Source organism: Tiliqua scincoides, chromosome 11 (assembly GCF_035046505.1).
Source record: "Tiliqua scincoides isolate rTilSci1 chromosome 11, rTilSci1.hap2, whole genome shotgun sequence".
NCBI lineage: Eukaryota > Metazoa > Chordata > Lepidosauria > Squamata > Scincidae > Tiliqua > Tiliqua scincoides.
Window position 1 is genome coordinate 19,733,817 of NC_089831.1, and position 21,239 is coordinate 19,755,055.

Sequence of the window (21,239 nt, forward strand, 5' to 3'; positions counted from 1 at the left end):
ATGTTCTTAAACTACAATTCCCAGGAGGCCTTGCAGGTCTCTTGTTATCTGGTGTGCTCCCTGGGGCATTTGGTGGGCCTCTGTGAGATACAGGAAGCTGGACTAGATGGGCCTGTGGCCTGATCCAGTGGGGCTGTTCTTATGTTCTTAACTACAATTCCCAGGAGGCCTTGCAGGTCTTCTTGTTATCTGGTGTGCTCCCGGGGGCATATGGTGGGCCTCTGTGAGATACAGGAAGCTGGACTAGATGGGCCCATGGCCTGATCCAGTGGGGCTGTTCTTATGTTCTTATGTTTTTAAGGCGTTAGAAAGGCACTTTTGCTTTTTGTGAAAACTGGAAGTTCCTTTCTAAGGACTCTGGCAGGCCTTCTGAAGTTCAGGAATGCTGTGTGCAAGCTCACCTATCCTCAGAAGGCCTGAGAGCCTAGAAGGCCTGCCAGAGCTCAAGTACAAGTATGCCCCGGTATCTGCGGGGGTTCTGGAACCCCCCATGGATACCTGAATCTATGGATACTCGGGACGTCCCCTGCCCTCTGGTGGCAAGGAGAGTTGTGCTCCCTTCGCCTCCGGAGGGTCTTCTAACTGCCTGCAGTCTCTCTGAGTCTAAGAATGGCCATTTAGTTAAAAAAAAAAGCCACTTCCAGTTTTTTGTAAAAAACTTTTTATGCCTTTAAAAGGCATTATGAGGTGCGGGGAGGCCCTCCAGCATCTGCAGTTAACCCATTTTTGCCCAACCCACAGGTGTACATATTTGGTCCCTATTAAGTATATGCAACATTGAGCAGAAATGGCTTAAGTGAAACCACGGATACAGGGGCCCCCTGCACTTCTGTTTGTGTGTGTGTGTGTGTGTGTGTGTGTGTGTGTGTGTGTGTGTGTGTGTGTGTGTGTGTGTGTGTGTGTGTGTGTGAAAAACAGAAGTGCCTTTCTTTGGCAGGCCTTCTCAGACCTTCCTAGCTTGAGGAGGCTGTGCACAGTCTTCCTGACTCTGAGAAGGCCTCCAAAAGGCACTCTTTTGACACCCCCCAGCATGGCACCTAGGGCAACTGACCCTCTAGCCCCCTTTAGCTATGCCAGTGAGTCCCTTTCATCTCCAGATAAGGGTGGGAAAGACTCATCTGAAGCTTCTAGCAATCAGTGTGAACACTACTGAGCTAGGTGCACCAAGGGCCTGACTCATGATAGGCTTTGTTTGTTCATAAGATGTTCCCAGTTCTGTTCATTGTTTTCCTGGTTTACCTTGTATTCCACTCTTCCTAAATTCCAGTTTAACAAAGAGAACTTCTAAAAAACAACACCAGAATTGAAGAATCCTAATTTGAAGCAACACTCTGTTCCTTCTTCCTTCCATATTTGTGTTCACTGTGGAGTGCTAAAGTGCTGCAAAAGAACAATTTTGATGTATGATGGTGTCAAAGGAATTCTTTTGCAGTGTTTTAAGAAAGCACATATGGGCTCCTGCACATTGGTAAAACACCACACAAAAGGAATTCCATTACAATCTCACATACAGTTGTGTCAAATAGTTTATCAGCACTCGTGCACATGCAGTAATAAAGGTGGCAAAGACACCCGACTACTCCACACCTAGTTTACCAGCTTCCTCCAAGCTCTGCCCTTGAACCATGGTTCTGGTCTGGCTCCATTATATGAACCTCTCCAGGGGAATCAATATTTTTGAAATCAAACAACAGCAATGGTGTGTGACGCTCCCAGTGTTTGAGAAAGCTTTATGTGTGGATTCAGACTGCTCTATTTGGCTACATTTAGCAGCTTCAGCCTCTGCTGGGGATGTCCAGCTGGTAGGTGCCAAGATAATACTCTGCATTTTGCCACTACAGAAACCAGAAGAACAAATGACAGGACCTCAGCCAAAGCGAGCCTTTGGGAACACATCATGGCCAATAGCTGTTTATAGACGCAGACTCCATAACTTAGTCTAATCTTTTTTTGCAGTGCCACCAGCTTTATGCATTATGCAAGAGGGTACATTCTTTTGTCTATCCTGAAGCTACTACAAATTAATTTATGAACTTATAGTTGCTGCCTGGTGGTGGGTCAGACCGGCAGTTCATGTTGCTGAGTGATGTGTATTCTGACTGCTAGGAGGTCTACCAGTTTGAATTTCCCAGCCCTGTTGTACCTGGGATTCTTTCGTGAGAGATTAGTTTTTGCATGCCAAGCACACGTTCTGTCACTAAGGGTGCAATCCAAACTGCGCCTTGGGCCGGCACAAGTCCCTTGCGCTGGCTCAGGAGGGTCACAAACATGCCATAAAGCACATTCGAGCCTCCTCAAGAGTCGGCTGGGCCGGCACAGGAATGTGCGCCGGCCTGCGGAAGCTGAATCCAGCCTCTGCGTTGACACGATAGGGGAGGCTTGCGTTGGCCGAGCTCAGCTGACGCAAGGGTCTGGGGATGGCGGGGAGGAGGCAGGAAGGAAGCATTCCAGGGCAGGGGGTGGGTAGATGGAGGGTGATCCAGGGAGCAGGAGGCAGGGCTGGACCCGGCAGATATGCCAAAACCTAGCCTCTGTTCCTGAGCGGTGCGGAGTGGCTCCAAGCTGCTCTGCTCTCCTCTGACCTATGCCACCTCCTGAGGTGGCACAAGTTCAAAGAGACCCATTGAGACTGCAGTGGCTTACCCGGGGGTAAAGGGAAGAGTTCCCTCTTACCTCCAGCTGAACCACTGTGGGCCCCTATCTTGCGCTGGTTACAGCACAGGCTTCCTGGCCTGCCTATTCCAGGGCAAGATAGGATTGCACTGCATGTTATGGCCCCACTTAACAGAGTGAAAACATATTCTGTTATTATGAGAAATTGAAAAAAAAAGTTCTATTTTCTCTTGTGCCAAAAAAGATGTTTTGACACTGAGGAAGAGACTAACTCCTAGCTTCTCCCACACTTTCTCCAATAAAATCAGGAGGTGTGGTCTGGTGGTTGAGTTGGTGCCCTGCCTGAAGAAGCTAAGTGGGTTTAGCCTGGGTTCTTGCCTTGGAAGGGAGACCAGAATGCAGCTGACAGACCTAGCAGAGGCACTTGAGAGGGTGCGGAATGAGTGAATGTGGAGGAGTCCACTGGAAATGGATGACATTTGAGAACCGACCGAGAGGGAATTGCGGCTGCTGTGAGAGTTTGGACAGAGCAGAGCCAGGACAATGGCTGCACTTGGGTGGAAGCATCCAGTGTGTTGTGAGTTCTTCTCATAGAACCAATACTTATAAAAACCTCATTTGGGAAAAAAGGGGTTTATGAATAGCCTGCATAAACCAAGTGTAAACCACCTTGAGTTCTGTGAGTCCAGCGAAAAGTGGTACATATTTATTGACTAGAAAGTCAAGTGACTGCTCTTTCCTCAGTACCCCTGGCTTCCAGCTTGCATGCTATATCCAGTGCATGAGATTGGAGTTTCCCAATATTTTAGGCCTCCGTACACTTCACTTCCTACGGCCCTTTAAAATTATCAATTCCTTTTGCCTTTAAAATAACTTATTCTAATCTTTTTTATGGTTTCTGGAGATCTTCACATGCTCCACTTTGCTACTTAAAAGAAAACATCTCCCTCTCTCTTTTTTATTGTAAATTGTTATAATATTTCTCAGTAAAGTCGGTAACAATGAAATGTGTTTGACGGGGGGGGGGGGGAGATTATACCATTTATAAACCAGGAGTAATTGCACTTCTCCCTTCACCCATTTCCATAATATGGTTCCCATGCAAATCCACTTATTGAAAGAGGAAATAAAGAGAGTTGGGACAATGGAAAATCAAGAGACACCTGTGAACAAATGAAGCGGCCATGTCCTCAGACAGACTGAGGGTGACCAGATGCTATGCAGGAGAGAGTGCCTTGACTTTTAACCATTTTATAGAAGAGGGAATTTTGGCAGGTGCCGCTTTTTAAACCCTTCCATGTTGAGCTGCACCTGCCAAAAAATTTCCAGTGGCATCGCTAGGGAGGTCCAAGTTGCACGGGATGATGTGCGGGGGGGGGGGGAGTAGACACCACTATTTGCCAAAATTTTTAAAATCTTGGTACTTTTGGATAATACCTTCATGTCATATATCCACTGATGGGTAATTTCATGCACAATGCAATGAAACAAAACACATTCAAATATCTCTATTCTATCAAAAGTTATAGCCAAAGAAACCCAGTAGAGCCAGGTGACAGCACATCACCACACCCAATGCCTGAGGTGTTCCACTCCCCACTGCAAGGGACGAGGTCCATCATGGGGTGATGCGCTGGCCTCTCTCACAAGGTGACACATACCCAAGCGTCACCACTGTCTATACCATGTTTAAAGGTACCAGCACGCTGTTCTTCATTGTAGCTGGTCAACCAGATAAAACCATCTGAACATACTTCTATTTCATCTAGCCCAGTATCCAGTAGTGGCTCCCTGAGTCTTGAGAGATTGAGCCAGGGACCTCTACACGCCACACCTACTATTGAACTATGGACTGTCTTATAGGTCCCTGCCAGCCATCTGCTTCCCTATGAACCTACAAGCCAAAAATAAAATAAAAAAGCTCCAGAGAGAGAGAGAGAGAGAGAGAGAGAGAGAGAGAGAGAGAGAGAGAGATCACACCATTCAGAGAATTACACATAAAACCCTTCTCATGCAAAGACTTTATGGAAAATAAAATAAAAATTCACAGGACAAATTCTCCAATCCACAAGGGATTTCACTCCACCCTGCAGTTTGTCCCTGCTTTGTCAACAGGACACTCCTGAGGGCAGTTTGTGATGATACAGGAAAGGCCATCTGGTGGTGATCGATTCACACAGTAAACCACTTCCTAAGAACCATGCAAAGGTCCACAGCCAGTTCCTCCATAGACCAATCAATACACGTGTAAAACACAAAGCAGAAGCACTGTCTCCACCAGAAACTGCCAATGTATCTTTACAGACCCCAACGTACACTTCAGCAGTTCTGGATCTCTATTCTTGGTCCTCGTCCTAGAGAGTCCTCTATTCATAAAAATGTCATAGTCCTCACAGTGTCGACTTGAAGGCATACAATGAAACAACACCTTCAGCGATCTCCCCTCCAAATGTCTCCCATGCACACATGATACAACCAAACTCTCCTTCACATACTGTATTCTGCTTTCATTGCTCACCTCCCATACTCCCTCCCCTGCCCTTGCAAATCTTCAAGTTTGGGCAATATCTGACCTTTGCCGGAGAGATGTTTCCATGTCACCGTTGGTTCTGGTCTCCCAAAGGCCAAGCACAAGAGGGTAACACTGCTGCCTTCGTTGACAGTGATGTCCGATGTGATGTTTATAATCTGGGGAGGAACTGCAACAAGAAAGGTGGGGAAAAATTAATACATACCAAATCTTTCCGCTGCTGCTACCAATAGGCAGAGCAAACTCCTCCCAGTCTTTGGGGAGCATAAAATACTTTCCAAATGTCCACATGCAAGGGGAGGAGGATGGAAAGGGAGGTCTTCAAATATTCCCAGGGACAGAGGTCACATATATTGAAAAGGAAGCTATTCACCTCATTCCCAAATGCGCACGGACTGCATGAAGTTACACAGGGATCATCCACACCTGTGCGTGTTTATCAGTTGACAACTGGAGAACCCAGAAGTGTGGAACAGGGACCAGTCCTACCCAAATTTCCAGAGGTGATGCAGCCATGCCAATCGGGCGTGTGCAGCATCCTATGGCTGGAGGACAGCCAGGGAGGCCTCCTCAAGGTAAAGAAATTTTGTTCCCTCACCTTGCATTGTGGCTGCATTGGCACCGGGAATTTGAATAGGATTGGACTCTAAGGCATGGCAGATCAAACAGCATCGATATGCATGTCATATGAGGGCAGCTTACACATCAACTTTATGCGTGTGTGTATAATTTAGTAAGAATATTTATATACCGCTTTTCAACATAAAAGTTCACAAAGAGGTTCAACAGAGAAAAATCAAACAACTAAGGGCACAATCCTAACCAGGTCTACTCAGAAGTAAGTCCTATTTTGTTCAATGGGGCTTACGCTCAGGAAAGTGTGGTTAGGATTGCAGCCTAAATGGCTCTCTGTCCCAAAAGGGCTCACAGTCTAAAACAACAGAGAACAATAGCAACAGCCACTATAAAAGACACTGTGTTAGGGTGAAGAGGGACAATTACTCTTCCGCCATTAAATATAAGAGGAGCACCATTTGAAAAAGTGCCTGCTCACCCAGAGTCCAATGCTATGCATGTCTACTCAGTCTGATTATAGTCAACAGGGTTTACTCCTAGGTAAGTCTGGATAGGATTGCAGCCCCAGTCAGCAGTGGGGAGAGCATCATTGCATATGACTGTATGTTCACTCTGACCCTGTGCACGTCCGCTGCAATATCTGAAAGAGCCTACGGGTCCCCAAATTGTACAGTTCACACATTCTGCAGACTGTTAAATGGAACTGGAGTCAGTTTATCAGATAAGGTGAGAGTGGGTAGAAGTGTTCCGATATTATTCTTAACATAAGCGTGTGGGGGTTGGGGGCAGGATGCGCCTTGTAGGCCCCACCTCTTCTGCAAATGGGGCGCGCTGCACCCTGAACAGCAATCAATCAATCAATCAATCAATCAATCAACAGTATTTATATACCGTTTTTCAACTAAAAGTTCACCAACTACTGTAAAAGTTTCAACAGCAGAACTTCAAGCACCCTGAGGACAAATCAATTGATTTCAGTATACATGGTTTATGCTGAAATAAACTAGTTTGGGCCCTATCCTGGGCCCAACTTTCCAGCCTGCAATAAAGCCCTGAAGTAACAGAACAAATGTTTTCTTACCTTGAAGAGGACTCAGACTGCCTTCCCATCAAAGGATGCAGTGCACACCCCATTAGCACGGCTGCACCGGCACAGGAAAATTGCATAGGATTGGGCCCTTAGGCTGCAATTCTATCCACTTTTACCTGGGAGTAAGCCCCATTGACTGCAATGGGACTTACTGCTGAGTAGACCTGCATAGAGTAGTAGGACCTGCAATTTTCCAGCACCGGTGTAGCCTCAATGCAGCCCCAAGATAAGGGAACAAATGTTGCCACACCTTAAGGGGACCTCTGTGACTGCTGCCCCATGACAAGATGCAGTGCATGCCGCATTGGCACAGCAGCACCAGCACTGGAAAATTGGATAGGATTGGGCCCTTAGTCTTTCAGGTGCTAGAAGAATCTCTGTTTTTGTTTTTTTGCTTTAATCCTGTTCACACTGAAAAATTATACACAAGCAGAAATGAACTTCCTAGTTGCACATGCATTTTGATAAGGAATGCATCTAAACGTGCACATCTCCCCTGCTCCTATCTGACACACCACCTGTACATTCTATATGAAAGAAAGTTCAGAGTAATAGAAAGTTCGGAAACATGTAGTCGTCCACACAGAGGATACCAATTCAGTTGTATGGTTCTGGAAATTGGCGCATAGCTTGTCAGTGCAGATGTCATATCAAAGTTGAAAACTGCTTTCTCTCTTCCACCTCTCCCTTTGCCACAAAATACACCTTTCCTTTCAACGGGAGGCATTAAGAGCGTTTCAAAATATCTTGAAAGCTCCGGGAAAGGGAAAGGAGAAGCAGACTTTCAGCTTTTTCGATCCATTTCTCTGCTCCTGGCAATGTAAAGCACAGCAGATTTAAAGGACAGCTGATGCCTTGTGGGTAGCTGAAAAACAACCTATAGGGAGGAATGATTCAGCCTTTTCAAATCTAAATTTTCCTATATTTCTGTTCACTGGTTCTTTATTAGAAAGGACACTGGTGCACAAACATGTTCTTTAAGAATTTGTCTGCGTCTTCGCTGTTTATTCCCTACCTGAATCATAATCTCTTGTTTGTGCCTTCACAGTTGGTTGCTATGGAAGTTATTGTGTCCTTGGTATATCTCACTTTCACATCACAAAGGCCATAAAAAAAACACCCCGAAGAATCCGGTTGAAGGGGAAGTGAGTCCCCCTCCAGGCTCAAACCAAGGTCCGTCAATGGCACCGCATCACAGACTCCACATGACCAAATGGTTTTGCAGTGTATATTCAAATGAAGCAGATTATCCAGGATTACAAGAGCAGACATGGAAGATAAACTTCGCCATCGCCACAGGCAAGGGTGAACAACAAGTCAGCTCTGACAGGGAATGCAGGCAAAAAAACTGGAGAGCAGCCTCCTCCCCATGGGGAGGATTAGGGGGAACGGTTGTCAGGGGCAGTGGCGTCGCTAGGGGGGTGCGGAGGGTGCGGGCTGCACCGGGTGATGCGCACGGGGGGGTGATGTGCACTGGGGTGGCGACACAGCAGTTAGGAGTAACCCCATCATATTATATACCATGGGATGCAGAATTTTGAGTGGAATGCAATGCAAAAATCCCGAGTGAAATATCTCTTTTCTATCAAAAGTTATAGCCAAAAAACTGGAGAACAAAAAATGCAAGGATCCCTATGGAAAGTGAAAGTGAGCCATATTGCATGTTTACTCATGAGTAGGTGAAGTTGCCTTAGTCTGCCGGAAAGAGCAGGCTGAGAGGAATCCAACGACACCAGAATGGTCCTGATCCAATGAATGCAGCCCCCAAAAACACCTGAGAAGGAAGTCCCTCCCTCCAAGCAGATGAATGTATTGATCCCTATGGAAAGCAAAACTAAGCCTCGTGGTTGCATTTACTTGCAAGTAAGCAAAAGTGCCTTGGCCGGTGTGGAAGATTAGGTGAAGGAGAGTGCAAGGCTACAAGAATGGTCCTGATCCTAAGCACCTGGAGCTGAACAAGTGCTCCAGAAGGCAGCCTCCCCCCACATTGAAAAGGATCAAAACAGAGGCTTCAGCTGATAAGGTGAACCTTTTTCAGACTTGCAAAGCCAAGTGGATCCTGACAGTGATCTGGTTTAAACAGAAGTTCTTAATTTGAACTGGGCACTGGGTTGGGTTGAAAACCTTACTGATTTTGGAGGGGGGTGTTATTGCAGGCAGGCTACAGAGGAAATGCACTTGGTGAATCAGGGCTGGCTTCCGCTTATTTAATTATTTGTTTTACTTTAATTATTTAGACTGATTTATTTTAATTTACCTGATGATGTCACCTCCACCATCACATCACTTCTGATGGGTCTTGGACAGATTGTCATTCTAAAAAGTGGGTCCCAGTGCTAAAAGTTTGAGGACCGCTGCAATAAGGTGTTAGTAAGTTGACACCCTGGGGGGGGGGGTGTATGACACAGCTAGTGACCAAAATCATAAAATCATAATTTGGAAGAATAATACCATCATTTTATATCAATCAGTGCGTAATTTCATGCAGAATGTGTTCTATCTTTGTTCTATCAAAAGGTACAGCCAAAAAACCAGTGGGGGCGGAGTGATGGTACATCACCACGCCCACCACCTAGGGTGTTGCCCCACCCACTGCATGGGGGGTGACGCGCTGGCATCCCGCACCGGGTGACGTGACCCCTAGTGATGCCACTGGTTAGGGGGTCCTCTAACACAACATTTAGAACTGCACCTTAGTGGGGACTATCTCAGGTCCATAAAAATTGCATTTTCAGATCCATCCTTGCATTTCAGAGTATGGACACTGCAGCACTTACACTAGCCAACAGAGCAAGGAGGCAGAAAGGGGAGAAGCTCCAACAGCTGGCTCTAGGCAGCTTTGATGGTCAGCATAGCAAGTTTGGGGCAAGTGCAATGCTATACTTCCAGCGGCAGGATCTTCTCACTCTTTGAAAGACGCCACCTCTTGAGGTGTTTTGTGCTTCCTCCCACAGTTTGAGAACCACAGCCATAATATTCACACGCATACACACATATGCCAGCTTAGAGTATAGCCTCATATGAAAGTCATTTCCAAATGGCATCTATTATCCAAGAGAAAAATGTTCAAGACATGTTCAGACAAGTCAAATGTTCCTACCACTGGACCAAACCAGAGTGACTGCAGCACATCTCAATGTTTGCCCCCTGCGGTATCACTCTGCACTGTTCACTTACTGAAGTGCCACAGGAAGTCACTGGCAATGATGTCACCACCAGCTACTTCCAGATTGGGAGTCCAGATGCAACACGACAAACACAAGTAAGAAGCTTGGGGCAGCCTAGGGGACTTTTGGGAGCAAGTGAAAAGTGCCCACTGGAGCTCTGCCCGCCGAACTGAGCCTCCTACCACTGCTTGTCGCATTGCAATGCTGGTCTTGTTGCCAGGCGGCAGGGGTCTGGGGGTCCTGCGAGTACCATCGGACACCACTTCAAGTACCACCGCTGGTTGAGAAACTGCCATAATGGGCCAGCCCAAAGTGTACAGCAATCCCTTGCACTTTCGTCTGGTTGCACTTTTGTTTGGTTTCATTTACCTTGCGCATCAAGAGGATGACAGGAACACATTCCTAATTCTCCTGATTGGAGAGGCTGGGCACACAAAGATAACTTAGCACATACTGAACATAGGGTGTTAGCCCAGTAAAGATGTGTAGGAACAGAATGCCCATAAGAACTGACCCGCATATGGATGGCAAGCAGTACGGCAGTAAGCAGTAAGGCAGCTGTTCCCAAACTTACTGTGGTCATGGCCCTCCTTTCATGACACCCTCTTCAAGCTCTCCTGGATACCACCATCCTGGATCGATCCAAGATGGCTTCACCCAGGAGAGCCAGAAGAAGAGACCGCTGGGGAACATCCCAAGGCGCTCATGTGGGTTTGCCACATTGAGTTTGGGAACTACTGCAGTAAAGGAAACAAGAGATTGTGCTTACTTCCTAAAATAGGAAGAAAAAAAGAAGATAGAGAACAATGGCTAATCTCTGAAGCATCTTGCCTGGATGCCTTTAAGAGGGGATTGGACAAATTTCTGGAGGAAAAGTTCATTATCGGTTACAAGTCACAGTAGGTATGTGCAAGTAGTAGGTATGAGCAAGCTCTTGGTTTCAGAGGCAGGCTGCCTCTGATTGCCAGATGCAGGGGAGGGCACCGGGACGCAGGTTGTGTCTGTTGTCTTATGTGCCCCCTGGGCATTTGGTGGTCCACTGTGAGATACAGGAAGCTGGATCAGATGGGCCTGATCCAGCGGGGCTCTTTTTATGCTCACTGCCAATGTAGTCTGAAAATCCAAAATGGAAGAATAGTGGATTGACTCGTTGGCGCCACTCTTCAATCAAGTTCAAGTAATGCAGGTCCCCCCCCCCCGAATGTGGGCAGAAACTCAGATGCGGTGCGCATCCTTCAGCACAAACCGTGTAGCACGTGTACATTAAGGAAAAGCTGAGAATGAAGCTATAAATACACATGCTGAGAGATGCTCTGGAAACAATCATTATAAACCACCAGAGCACAGCTTGAGTGGTTTGTGATGTCACTGGACTCATGGCGTGTATTTATCTCCCTGCAATTCATAATAATTTGTTCTCATTCCCTATCATCTCTCTTCACAAACACAACAGAGGGGAGAAAAGCGGTCATAAATAGAATGGATCTGACATGACATGATAGACTGCATTATCTAAGCAGGGGCAATGGGGAAGAAAGAGGGGGTTTCAAGAGCTGCAGTCCTCAAATGGCAGGTACAGCTTGCTCTTCACTAATACAAAGATGTTGCAGCTTGCTGTTTCCGGAGAGCCCGGGCTGTCCGTGAAATTTGTTATGTGTGCCCTAAAGAAGCCTCTGTAGACTCCCACTGAGATCACCATCAGAGAAGGATAGTTAATTGTGTCAGACCACTGCCAAATCTAACCTAACCCATCTAACCTTTTTTGATGGTGGATAGTGCCCGGTGCTACAGAGAAAATATATAACACACCTTATGCTTGTGTTCTGCGTATTGTTAAAACCTAAGGCTGGATAATAAACTAGATCAATGGTTCTCACACTTTTAGCACCGGGAACCACTTTCCAGAATGAGAATCTGTCACTCCGCAGGAAGTGATGTCATGACCGGGCGTGATGTCATCAAGCAGGAAAATTTTTTAACAATCCTAGGCTGCAATCCTACCCACACTTAACCACGAGTAAGCCCCATTGACTATCATTGTTAAAAGCATATATATATTTTTTAAATCATATATAAAAGCTAACTGGGTAGGAGGCACTGTTTCAAGTGGGTGCTCCTCTTCTTAGCAGGGGGAGAGTAACTGGCCCACCTCACCCCAGCAGTGTCTTTTCTAGTGGCTGTCTGCTGGTGTACTTTTGCATCTCTTTAGATTGTGAGCCCTTTTGGGACAGGGAGCCATTAGTTATTTGATTTTCTCTGTAAAACTGCTTTGTGAACTTTTAGTTGAAAAGCAGTATATAAATACTGTTATAATAATAATAATAATAATAATAATAATAATAATAATAAGAAGAAGAAGAAGAAGAAGAAGAAGAAGAAGAAGAAGTAGTAGTTAATAAGGGAAAAGGGTTAGGATTTGGCATAACTGCTGGATCCTGGCCCCGCTTCCCACTTCCTGCCCCCAAACCTCCCTGCTGCCTCATCCCTGCACCCCCGACCCCTGCATCGGCCAAGCTTTCAGTCAAGCAACTCACCCGTCGTCTGGGGCCCACAGAATCTTTCAGGACCCACCAGAGGTGACATCATCAAGAAAGAAAGTTTTTAACAATTCTAGGCTGCAATCCTACCCACGCTTACCCAAGAGTAAAAAGCATAAACATAGTAGCCTGTTCAAAGTGCAGGTCTGTCACGTTTCCCCAAATGCAGTCACATACCATGGTAGCATCAAGTCTAATATATTAAAAATAAAATATTGAAATGAATGGGGACCCACCTAGTGGGTCCCGACCCACAGTTTGAGAAATTCTGAACTAGATTGATTGGACTGAGGAAATATACAAGCATGATCAAGGTAATGGCCTAGGAAGCATTTTCTGTCTTTCGGTTCCTGTCTGCTGCAATGCAAAGCCACGTGAACCTGCTATCTTCTGGGATGACATCTGAGCTCGGACTGCTGAGCGTAGAGTGTGTGATGAATTGCGTTTGCCACCACAGTTCAATATCAAGTTGCATTTTTTTTTTAAGAAGAACATGGGAAGGATAACAAATGCATCTCATTTGGAAAGAAGATTTGCAGCGCAAAAGGTCACACCTTTGTATTCCAAGCGCATGAACCTGGAGCAACAAATGCCTCTGGAATCCATACTTGGAATGACTCAAACAGATTGAAATGTTGCACACTGCTTATATCTCAGATGCTGCAATGGTTTGAAGAACAGCCTGGCTCAGCGGCGCCACTAGGGTTTGCGTCACCCCATGGGGGAAGCGAGGGCCTCACCCCCATGCTGGACCCCCTCCCATGCAGTGGGTATCTACACCACTGCCCCTGTTCCCCACTTTTTCTGCTTACAAAAGGCATGACAGTTGGAAATCTTTTCTCTTTTTTAGAGAGGCAGTTGAAAGTCTCGAGGTTTTGCTGCGTGGAAAAAATATCTCGCAGGGTTGCACGAGGCATATTGGGGCATAGATTGCAGTAACATGCTCCACATGGGGCTTCCTTTGAAGTGTTCTTAGAGACTATTGTTGGTATAAATTGCAGCCGGCAGGCTGTTCACTGGAATGGGCTAAGGAGAGCATATACAGTATTTCCAATCTTGAAACAGCTTATGTTATCTCCCCGTTTTGGAAAGTGCTGGTTATCTACAGTGCCCGCTGATCTGACCCCAGGGTGAAAGGCTGCATTCTCCTGACTGAAACAACCCATTTTTTTTTTTTTTTTTTTACAAAGATCTCCTTCAAGAGGTCCTGAATCAGAAACAGAATCTGAAGTACACCAGACTGGGGCAGAGCCTTTTCGGGATGGCTCCAAAATTTTGGAACTGAAGGTTAACTTTTGAAAGGCTCAAAAGTTGGAGGGCGTGGAGGTGAAAGCAGCACGGCCAGCCAAAAGCTAAGATGCCCCTGTGAAAGCAGTGGCAAAATTAAAGAGGCATTTGGATTGAACTCTAATTACAACTCTTTGCTTTAGAGGGAAGGTGGGTCCCCAAGGGTCTCCTGAACCACTTTTCTCCTGTTGCTAGTTTGCATCTTTTTGGCCTAGAAAGGTTTTCATTTCCTGCTTTTTTACTGTTCAATGACTTGTGTTGTTGTTGTTTTTTAACTTTTTTTTAAAATATGCATTGTCTCCATTTTATTTCATTTATCTGAGGTGCATTTGCACAAAAATGTCAGGATATCAAATAAAGAAATGAGGTTATCGCCTTTGCTTTACACAGCACAGATTGGTTTTGAGAGGGAGTCTGCTACCAAGGAGAAAAGGACTCCCACATCTTTAATCTTTCTGTAGTAAGAGAGAATTTTGGCAGGTCCAACTTGTCCTGCAGGAGGGAGAAAAGCTCTGTTATTTAGAGAACCTTAATTGCACATGACTATGGAAAATACAGGCATCTCCTGCCTTCCTCTGCCAAGTTAAAAGTGGGGGGCGGGAGAGGGCAGGCTTTAAGGGGTCCTGCCCACATTTCCTGGCTTTGTGCAAAATATAAAAATTGCTGATAAAAACATGATAACTGAGTCTCATTACAGCCACAGACAAGTCTCATATTTTAGCATTTTTATTAAAGCTTTTTAAATTACTGAGTGTCTGGTATATTCAATACGAGCCTAAGTGATTTATATTAGTCCATCCCCAGATCCTCCATCTAATAAATAACTTGGCAATCTCCTAACCCATAAATATCCGCAGCCTGGGCAAAAAGCAATTAAAGCAAGTTTAAAAATGCTGCTTCCCAACACTCCAGACTGCAGTGTCATTGGTTCCTGGGTCTGGATTATTTTGCATCACTTACTCTGGGATGGAATAGAAAGGAGGAAAAAAAAATTAAAGAAGCACACACCCCTATCTGGAATTTATGTTCTTGGTCCCATTTAAAAACAAGCCACATACAAAACAATTTTTAAATGTTAAATGTGTCACGCTGATGCAGAGATGTTACCAAGGAAAACATCATTTCCAGCAACAAGTGTTCTTTGGCCGCCTGAGACAGCTTAGGCTGCTAAAATATTGTTAAAAAGCACTTCAGGAAACAGTTGAGCCCAAAAAAACATGTTTGAAATGCTGCAGCATTAAGCACTGAGGCAGCAGACTAAAATGTTATTAAAGGCTCCCAGGTTGCCAGCCCAGAATATATTTCAGGTTAATAAGGTTCACTTTCAAGCCCAGTAAAGGACACTTGCATTTTACGAGTGGGAGGGGGCAGGTTGCTGTGGGGAGGGGCAGGCAGGGGAGAAATGAGGAGGGGTGGATTGAAGTCCAGAATCATAAAGCGGGGAAGGCTCTGAAAATGATTTTCTTTTTCCTTTCCTGTTAAATACACATTTGATCTATTTTGCCCTTGGGGATGTACTGGATTTCCAAAACGGAAATGTTTCACTTGGGTTAAATCAGATGCCTGGAAAGACAGCACAGTGAAGTGTTACAAACCCCTTCTAATGTTCAGAGAACACATGTGGTAAGTCCTTCCTGGGAGGACTATACCAGGAATGTATGGTGTGTGTGGGCAGGTAAGGCAGAACTGCCCCATTGTAGTCTGTGGAAAAGCACTGCAGCCACCCCACCCACTTACACTTGAGGAGGCTCTCCGTATACCCAAGAAAGTTGGAGTATGGAGAGTGTCTTCAGGAGTAAGCAGCCGGCGCAGCTGTGGTGCTTTTCCACAGACACCGACGGGGCAGTTCTGCCTCATCTACCGTCCTTCCTGGACTATACCAGGGAATGTAGGTGAGAAGAATGGAGGAGGGGGATGCATGCAGTGCCCATTAGAGGAGTGTGTAGGGGGTAAACTGTACTTGGGCCCAGGGAGAGCCAAAGGAGGGGAACTGGAAGTGTCCTGGGATCTCAGAGAACATGTGCGTAGATTGTGTGAAACCTAGCATTCACATTTTGTGTAAGCCCACATAGACATATGTATTGTACTTCGTAGAAGTCAGGATCCAATGGTTGGCAACCTTAAGTCTCGAAAGACTATGGTATAAGCCTACAGCACCCAGTATTCCCAGGTGGTCTCCCATCCAAGTACTAACCAGGCCTGACCTGCTTAGCTTCCGAGATCAGACGGGATCGGGCATCTGCAGGGTAACAGTTGCTCACATGCTCACAAGGGAAGGGACCCAAAAGAAAATGCATACACCCTGGCAACATTCATCTCGGAGGCCCTGGTTGCATGCTGCCACTTCTCATACATTCCCCACCAACAGAAAGCTAGTGTGGCAGCAGGATTACTCCATGCACCATGAGGGAAAAGGTAGGGGTAATCCTGCTGAGGGGATACAGGGCATTGCCCTTAGATCCCAGCCACAGAGTCTGGTCCAACAAGAAGCTGACGGAACATACCAAGATCCAGGTCTACAGAGCTTGCGTCCTGAGTACACTTCTGTACTGCAGTGAGTCATGGACTCTTCACTCACAACAGGAGAGGAAACTGAACGCTTTCCACACGCGCTGCCTCCAACGCATCCTCGGCATCACCTGGCAGGACAAAGTTCCAAACAACACAGTCCTGGAACGAGCTGGAATGCAATGCTGAAACAGAGACGCCTGCGTTGGCTCGGTCATGTCGTGAGAATGGATGATGACCGGATCCCAAAGGATCTCCTCTATGGAGAACTCATGCAAGGAAAGCGCCCTACAGGTAGACCACAGCTGTGATACAAGGACATCTGCAAGAGGGATCTGAAGGCCTTAGGAATGGACCTCAACAAGTGGGAAACCCTGGCCTCTGAGCAGCCCGCTTGGAGGCAGGCTGTGCAGCATGGCCTTTCCCAGTTTGAAGAGACACTTGGCCAACAGTCTGAGGCTAAGAGGGAAAGAAGGAAGGCCCATAGCCAGGGAGACAGACCAGGGACAGACTGCACTTGCTCCCGGTGTGGAAGGGATTGTCTCTCCCGAATTGGCCTTTTCAGCCACACTAGACGCTGTTCCAGAACCACCTTTCAGAGCGCGATACCAATGTCTTTCAAGACTGAAGGTTGCCAACGTCTGGTGCTAGCACTGGAGAGCTGCACCACCATCCCCCCCCCATGAAGTTGTCTCATCTGCTTTCAAAAGTTGCCATCACCACACCCCACACCAGCAAATTCCATCAATCAATTGTTCACTGAGTGAAGGGCTTTCCCTGACTCTCCTGCCAACCCATTTGACAGGAGGATCCCAAATTCTAATACTGGGGTGTCAAACATGTTTCATACAGCGCGTCAAATAGCATTCCTGATGCTGATGTCATTCCTGCTGATGTCGTAAAGCAAGAAATGATGTCATTAAGCAGGTCACGATCAGAAATTAGCTGCTTTTTCTCACTTAGGTACTCATCAGCTGCAAATGACAGAAGAGAAAATACTCAAATCTTGATAATATTTTCAAGATATAGGAGAGCCCTATTATCATGTGGGCTGCCCTTTCAGCAGTGACACCTCAGCCCAGATCAGTAGCTGATGGTGGTGGTGGGAGAGCATGAGGGCCGAATCAGAGCTTCTGCGGGCCACATCTGGACAGTGGGCCTTATGTTTGACACCCCCATTCTAGTATTATGAGAGAGAGAGAGAGAAAAAAAAATTCCTCTTGAAACACACCCCAAGGCATCTAAGGCTACAGCATAACCAATGCCAGCTTTGGTTCCCCCGCCTTCTCTTCTCCCTACCATAATGTCATAATGAGTCCAACTGAACTGGGTCCTAAGGACAATGCACAAATGGCTCTGGAACAATCCCAGTAGAAAAGCAATCCTACATCTTAGGCTCTGCAGGGGGTTAGGCAGATGTTCAAGCAAACATGGAGGGTTTTTTGGTGTTTTTATTTTTCTCCAGAAAAAGTGATTTATGATTTAAAACCCAAGGGGAGGAAGAGAGCCATAGATTACTGCTTCTCAAATGCCAAATGCAAACCAATTTTCCATTCTCACTGTTCCAACTCAAACAGCTGTTTCACACTCGTCCAGATCAGTATATGGATTTCATTCTCTCTTCCTCTCTTTTTAATTATTGTGATAGTCCCTTCTGGTGCCCAAATCCTCTGAACAATCTAGACAACAATCCATAACTACTACTTTTTTGTTGCTGTTGTTAGAAGGGGGGGGCGGGAAACTGGAGAAGGAAATTAATCTGTGCTGGCCCTGTTCCAGACAACAGGTGAGAAATTTCGTCTCTTGCTAAGGAGTCACTTTTCAATGCGCCCTAGTGAGTGTTTAAAAACCTGCTTTGGGGTACATGAGACAATTCTTAAGTCTCTTGTAAACCCCCCCCCCCCGACACACACACCAGCAGATTAAAATGAGACTGTAAACCAGTGGTGCTCAAAGTGGTGGGTCGCGACCCACCATAGGAACAAAAAACGGGTCACTTCCCCTTCAGGAGAGTAATGGGTGTCCCAAGGGCACCACAGCAATCACAGCGCCACAGGTACCCTGAGGCTTGCCCGCCTACCTGAAGGGTTCTGCAAGCCTTGGAGAGGGTCCGGGAGTCCGCAGTCCCCTCTGCGGGTCTACCACAAGCTTTGTTTCACTCCAATCTGAAGGTCGGAGCAACTAGTGGTAAACCAGAACTAAACCGGAAGTCGCTCTGACCTTCAGACCTGCTTTGACTTCCAAGCTGGAATATTTGAATTCTGAGCTCTGCAAAACAACGGCATGAGTGCGCTGTGTAATGGGACCTTTGGCTGATTGCAGCTTAGGTTTGAAGCGTAAACTGATGACGTCACTTCTGGCCACTTCAATCTGTGGGTCCCGACAGATTGCCATTCTAGAATGTGGGTCCCGGTGCTAAAACATTTGAGAACCACTGCTTCAATCAATCAATGAATCAATGAATCAATGAATCAATCAATCAATCAAATGATCAGCCACAATGGGGAACAGCAGAGCCACTGCACCAGGCAAAAAGGGCATTGTTCATTAGCTCCTTGAAGTGTCCCAATGGTTGAAAAAAACATCTGGCAGTCATTGTGCAGGCAGAGGTAAGGAAAGGCTCGGTCCAGGCTAATAGTACTAATGATATGGAAACTATGCACTCCCCGGTAACGAAAATATGCTTGCAGGACTGGTGATTCCTTGCTCAAATTATATCTTGCACCTTCCCATTTTAGATTATATACCTACACCAGGGTGAGAAACTTGAAGCTATGCTTACCAGCCGTCTCCATAGCAACAGAACGAAATCAACCCAACACCTCAAGGCTCTTCAGGACTTGAATATTTCATACTCAGTCATGAAATATCTGGTTACTGAACAACATGTTGTGACATATGCAAATTTTTTACAAAGTATCAGGTGATTTTTAAATTCTCCCCCATGATTGAGGAAGGCCTGCATATTTCAGCAAAGGCCAGAGGAAGACGTGACAGCCACCGAGATGCAGAAGAAGATGCAGGGGAGAGAGGGAAAGAGCTGGGGCCATTTGGGGCTACACCAAGGAAGATGAAGGGTTATTGTCTTTCCATATTGACTTTCAAATGCTGAGAAAGTCGTCATGGAGGAGAATTCTTCTCCAGAGTGCCTGCAGGGAAGTTCGAGGAGAAACAGACAAGTTGCAGCTATGGAAGCACCAGTCTAATTGGACAAAAGGAAAAAAGTTGCCTTGGGAAGTTATAAGGACAATCCCATCACTGTAGGTTTGAGGACCGATAAATTGAACACGCTGACAGTTTGGTTAAGGCTTAATTGAAGGCAGGCGTACAAAGGCTGCAATCCTACACGCTGTTAGTTAAACCAGACTTCAGAAGAAGGAGATGTCAGGAAAGAGCAAGCTCATGGAGTGAAAGAAAGAAAGAAAGAAAGAAAGAAAGAAAGAAAGAAAGAAAGAAAGAAAGAAAGAAAGAAAGAAAGAAAGAAAGAAAGAAAGAAAGAAAGAAAGAAAGAAAGAAGAAGAGGATGGATGGATGGATGGATGGATGGATGGATGGATGGATGGATGAGTTTGCTAATCAACTCACATTGAGCCAGATTCGTGGACATAAAATTCGTGGATAAACAGGTTCAACATGTACCACTGCATAAGCCGCATTTAAATAACTGCATCCTGCAACGTCCTGTTAGCCCAACTGGTTGGTGAGAATAATATTAATCATCAACAGCTATACAATCTTGGTATCTGAGAAAAGGGGGATGTCAACCATCGTAATTCCTTATCTCGCTGGAGCCCTCTTGTTCCCCTCTGTCTCTTTGGCATACTGAAGCGCTACAAGATTATGGGGAAATAAGTAATGTTTGAAAAACAGAATGAGCCGGGTCAAGAGGGAGATCTGAAAAAAAAGTTTTCAGGGTCTCAAGACACATTGGAGGGAAGCTTTCAAAGTAGCACTTAAGAGCAGGTAAGTGGTTGCCATGGCAATAGGTAAAGAAGCTAATCCATTATTTGTAACCTTTAGATTCCAGCAGCACCCAGCTGGGCGGGCAATTGACTTTCTTTTTTGTCTTCCAAAACTCATCGGAGAAATTATAACAACAAATTAAATGCTGGGGGGAGCAAAATGGAAAATTGTGTCTGTTGTACAAGGAGCTAATTGGGGACGAAGACAGAAGGTTTGGAGGAATTTGTTTTAAATACACGTTTAAAACACACATATCCTATGTCACAGAGTGCTGAAGAGCTGAATGTTCAGAAGGATGAGTAGTACAGTTATTCCTGTTGGCAATGGGCAAAAGGTAGATTGGGACCTAATGGCAGATCTCTAGCAGATATGCAATACACCATCAAGGTGTCTTTCTCTTCCCAATTTTCTTCAGGACTGCAAGCCATGGGGGATTACCCAAAATCCACCTCTAACAGTCCAAAGTCTGGATTTTCTGCCAGAATCCAAACAGAGTAGAATCAAGAGGTTTACAGTCTATCGAAACAACAACAGTGCAGAACGAAGGGGAATCAACTTGTCCCTAATCAGAGTGTCTTGCAGAAGATGGTCTTCCTATTCCAGCTGCTTCTGTTGAATCTGAATTATCCTGTACTACAGACCACTGAAAGCTGCATTTTCCTAGTTCAGTGGTTCCCAACCTTTATGAGCCTGCGGACCACTGAGGCAAAAATTTGAATCATCGTGGACCACATGCAGCTGTGGGGGTGGGGGCCTGGTCTCTGCCCTCTCTAGTGGACCATCTCCCAAGCACTCTCCCATGGAATGTCAGAGTGGATGGAGAATGGACTGCCCGCAGCCACAGCTGAGACTTCAGTGGCAGTGGGTGGTCCTATCTCCACCCTTTTCAGTGGTCCGTGGGAGATTGCTTGCTTGATGAGACACTGAAAGTGATCAAAAGCTATTTTCCTGAGACCTTGAGGACCACT

The 21,239-nt window shown here is 45.9% G+C and overlaps 1 protein-coding gene across 2 annotated transcripts in view; it reads right to left on the reverse strand.

The window, feature by feature from the left end:
- OPCML (opioid binding protein/cell adhesion molecule like) overlaps positions 1-21,239 on the reverse strand; it is a 365,186-nt gene that overhangs the window by 95,367 nt on the left and 248,580 nt on the right. For both annotated transcript variants that reach the window (XM_066639282.1, XM_066639280.1), the window contains exon 3: positions 5,187-5,312. In XM_066639282.1, coding sequence (XP_066495379.1) covers positions 5,187-5,312 — 126 coding nt within the window. The remainder of the gene's footprint in view (positions 1-5,186; positions 5,313-21,239) is intronic.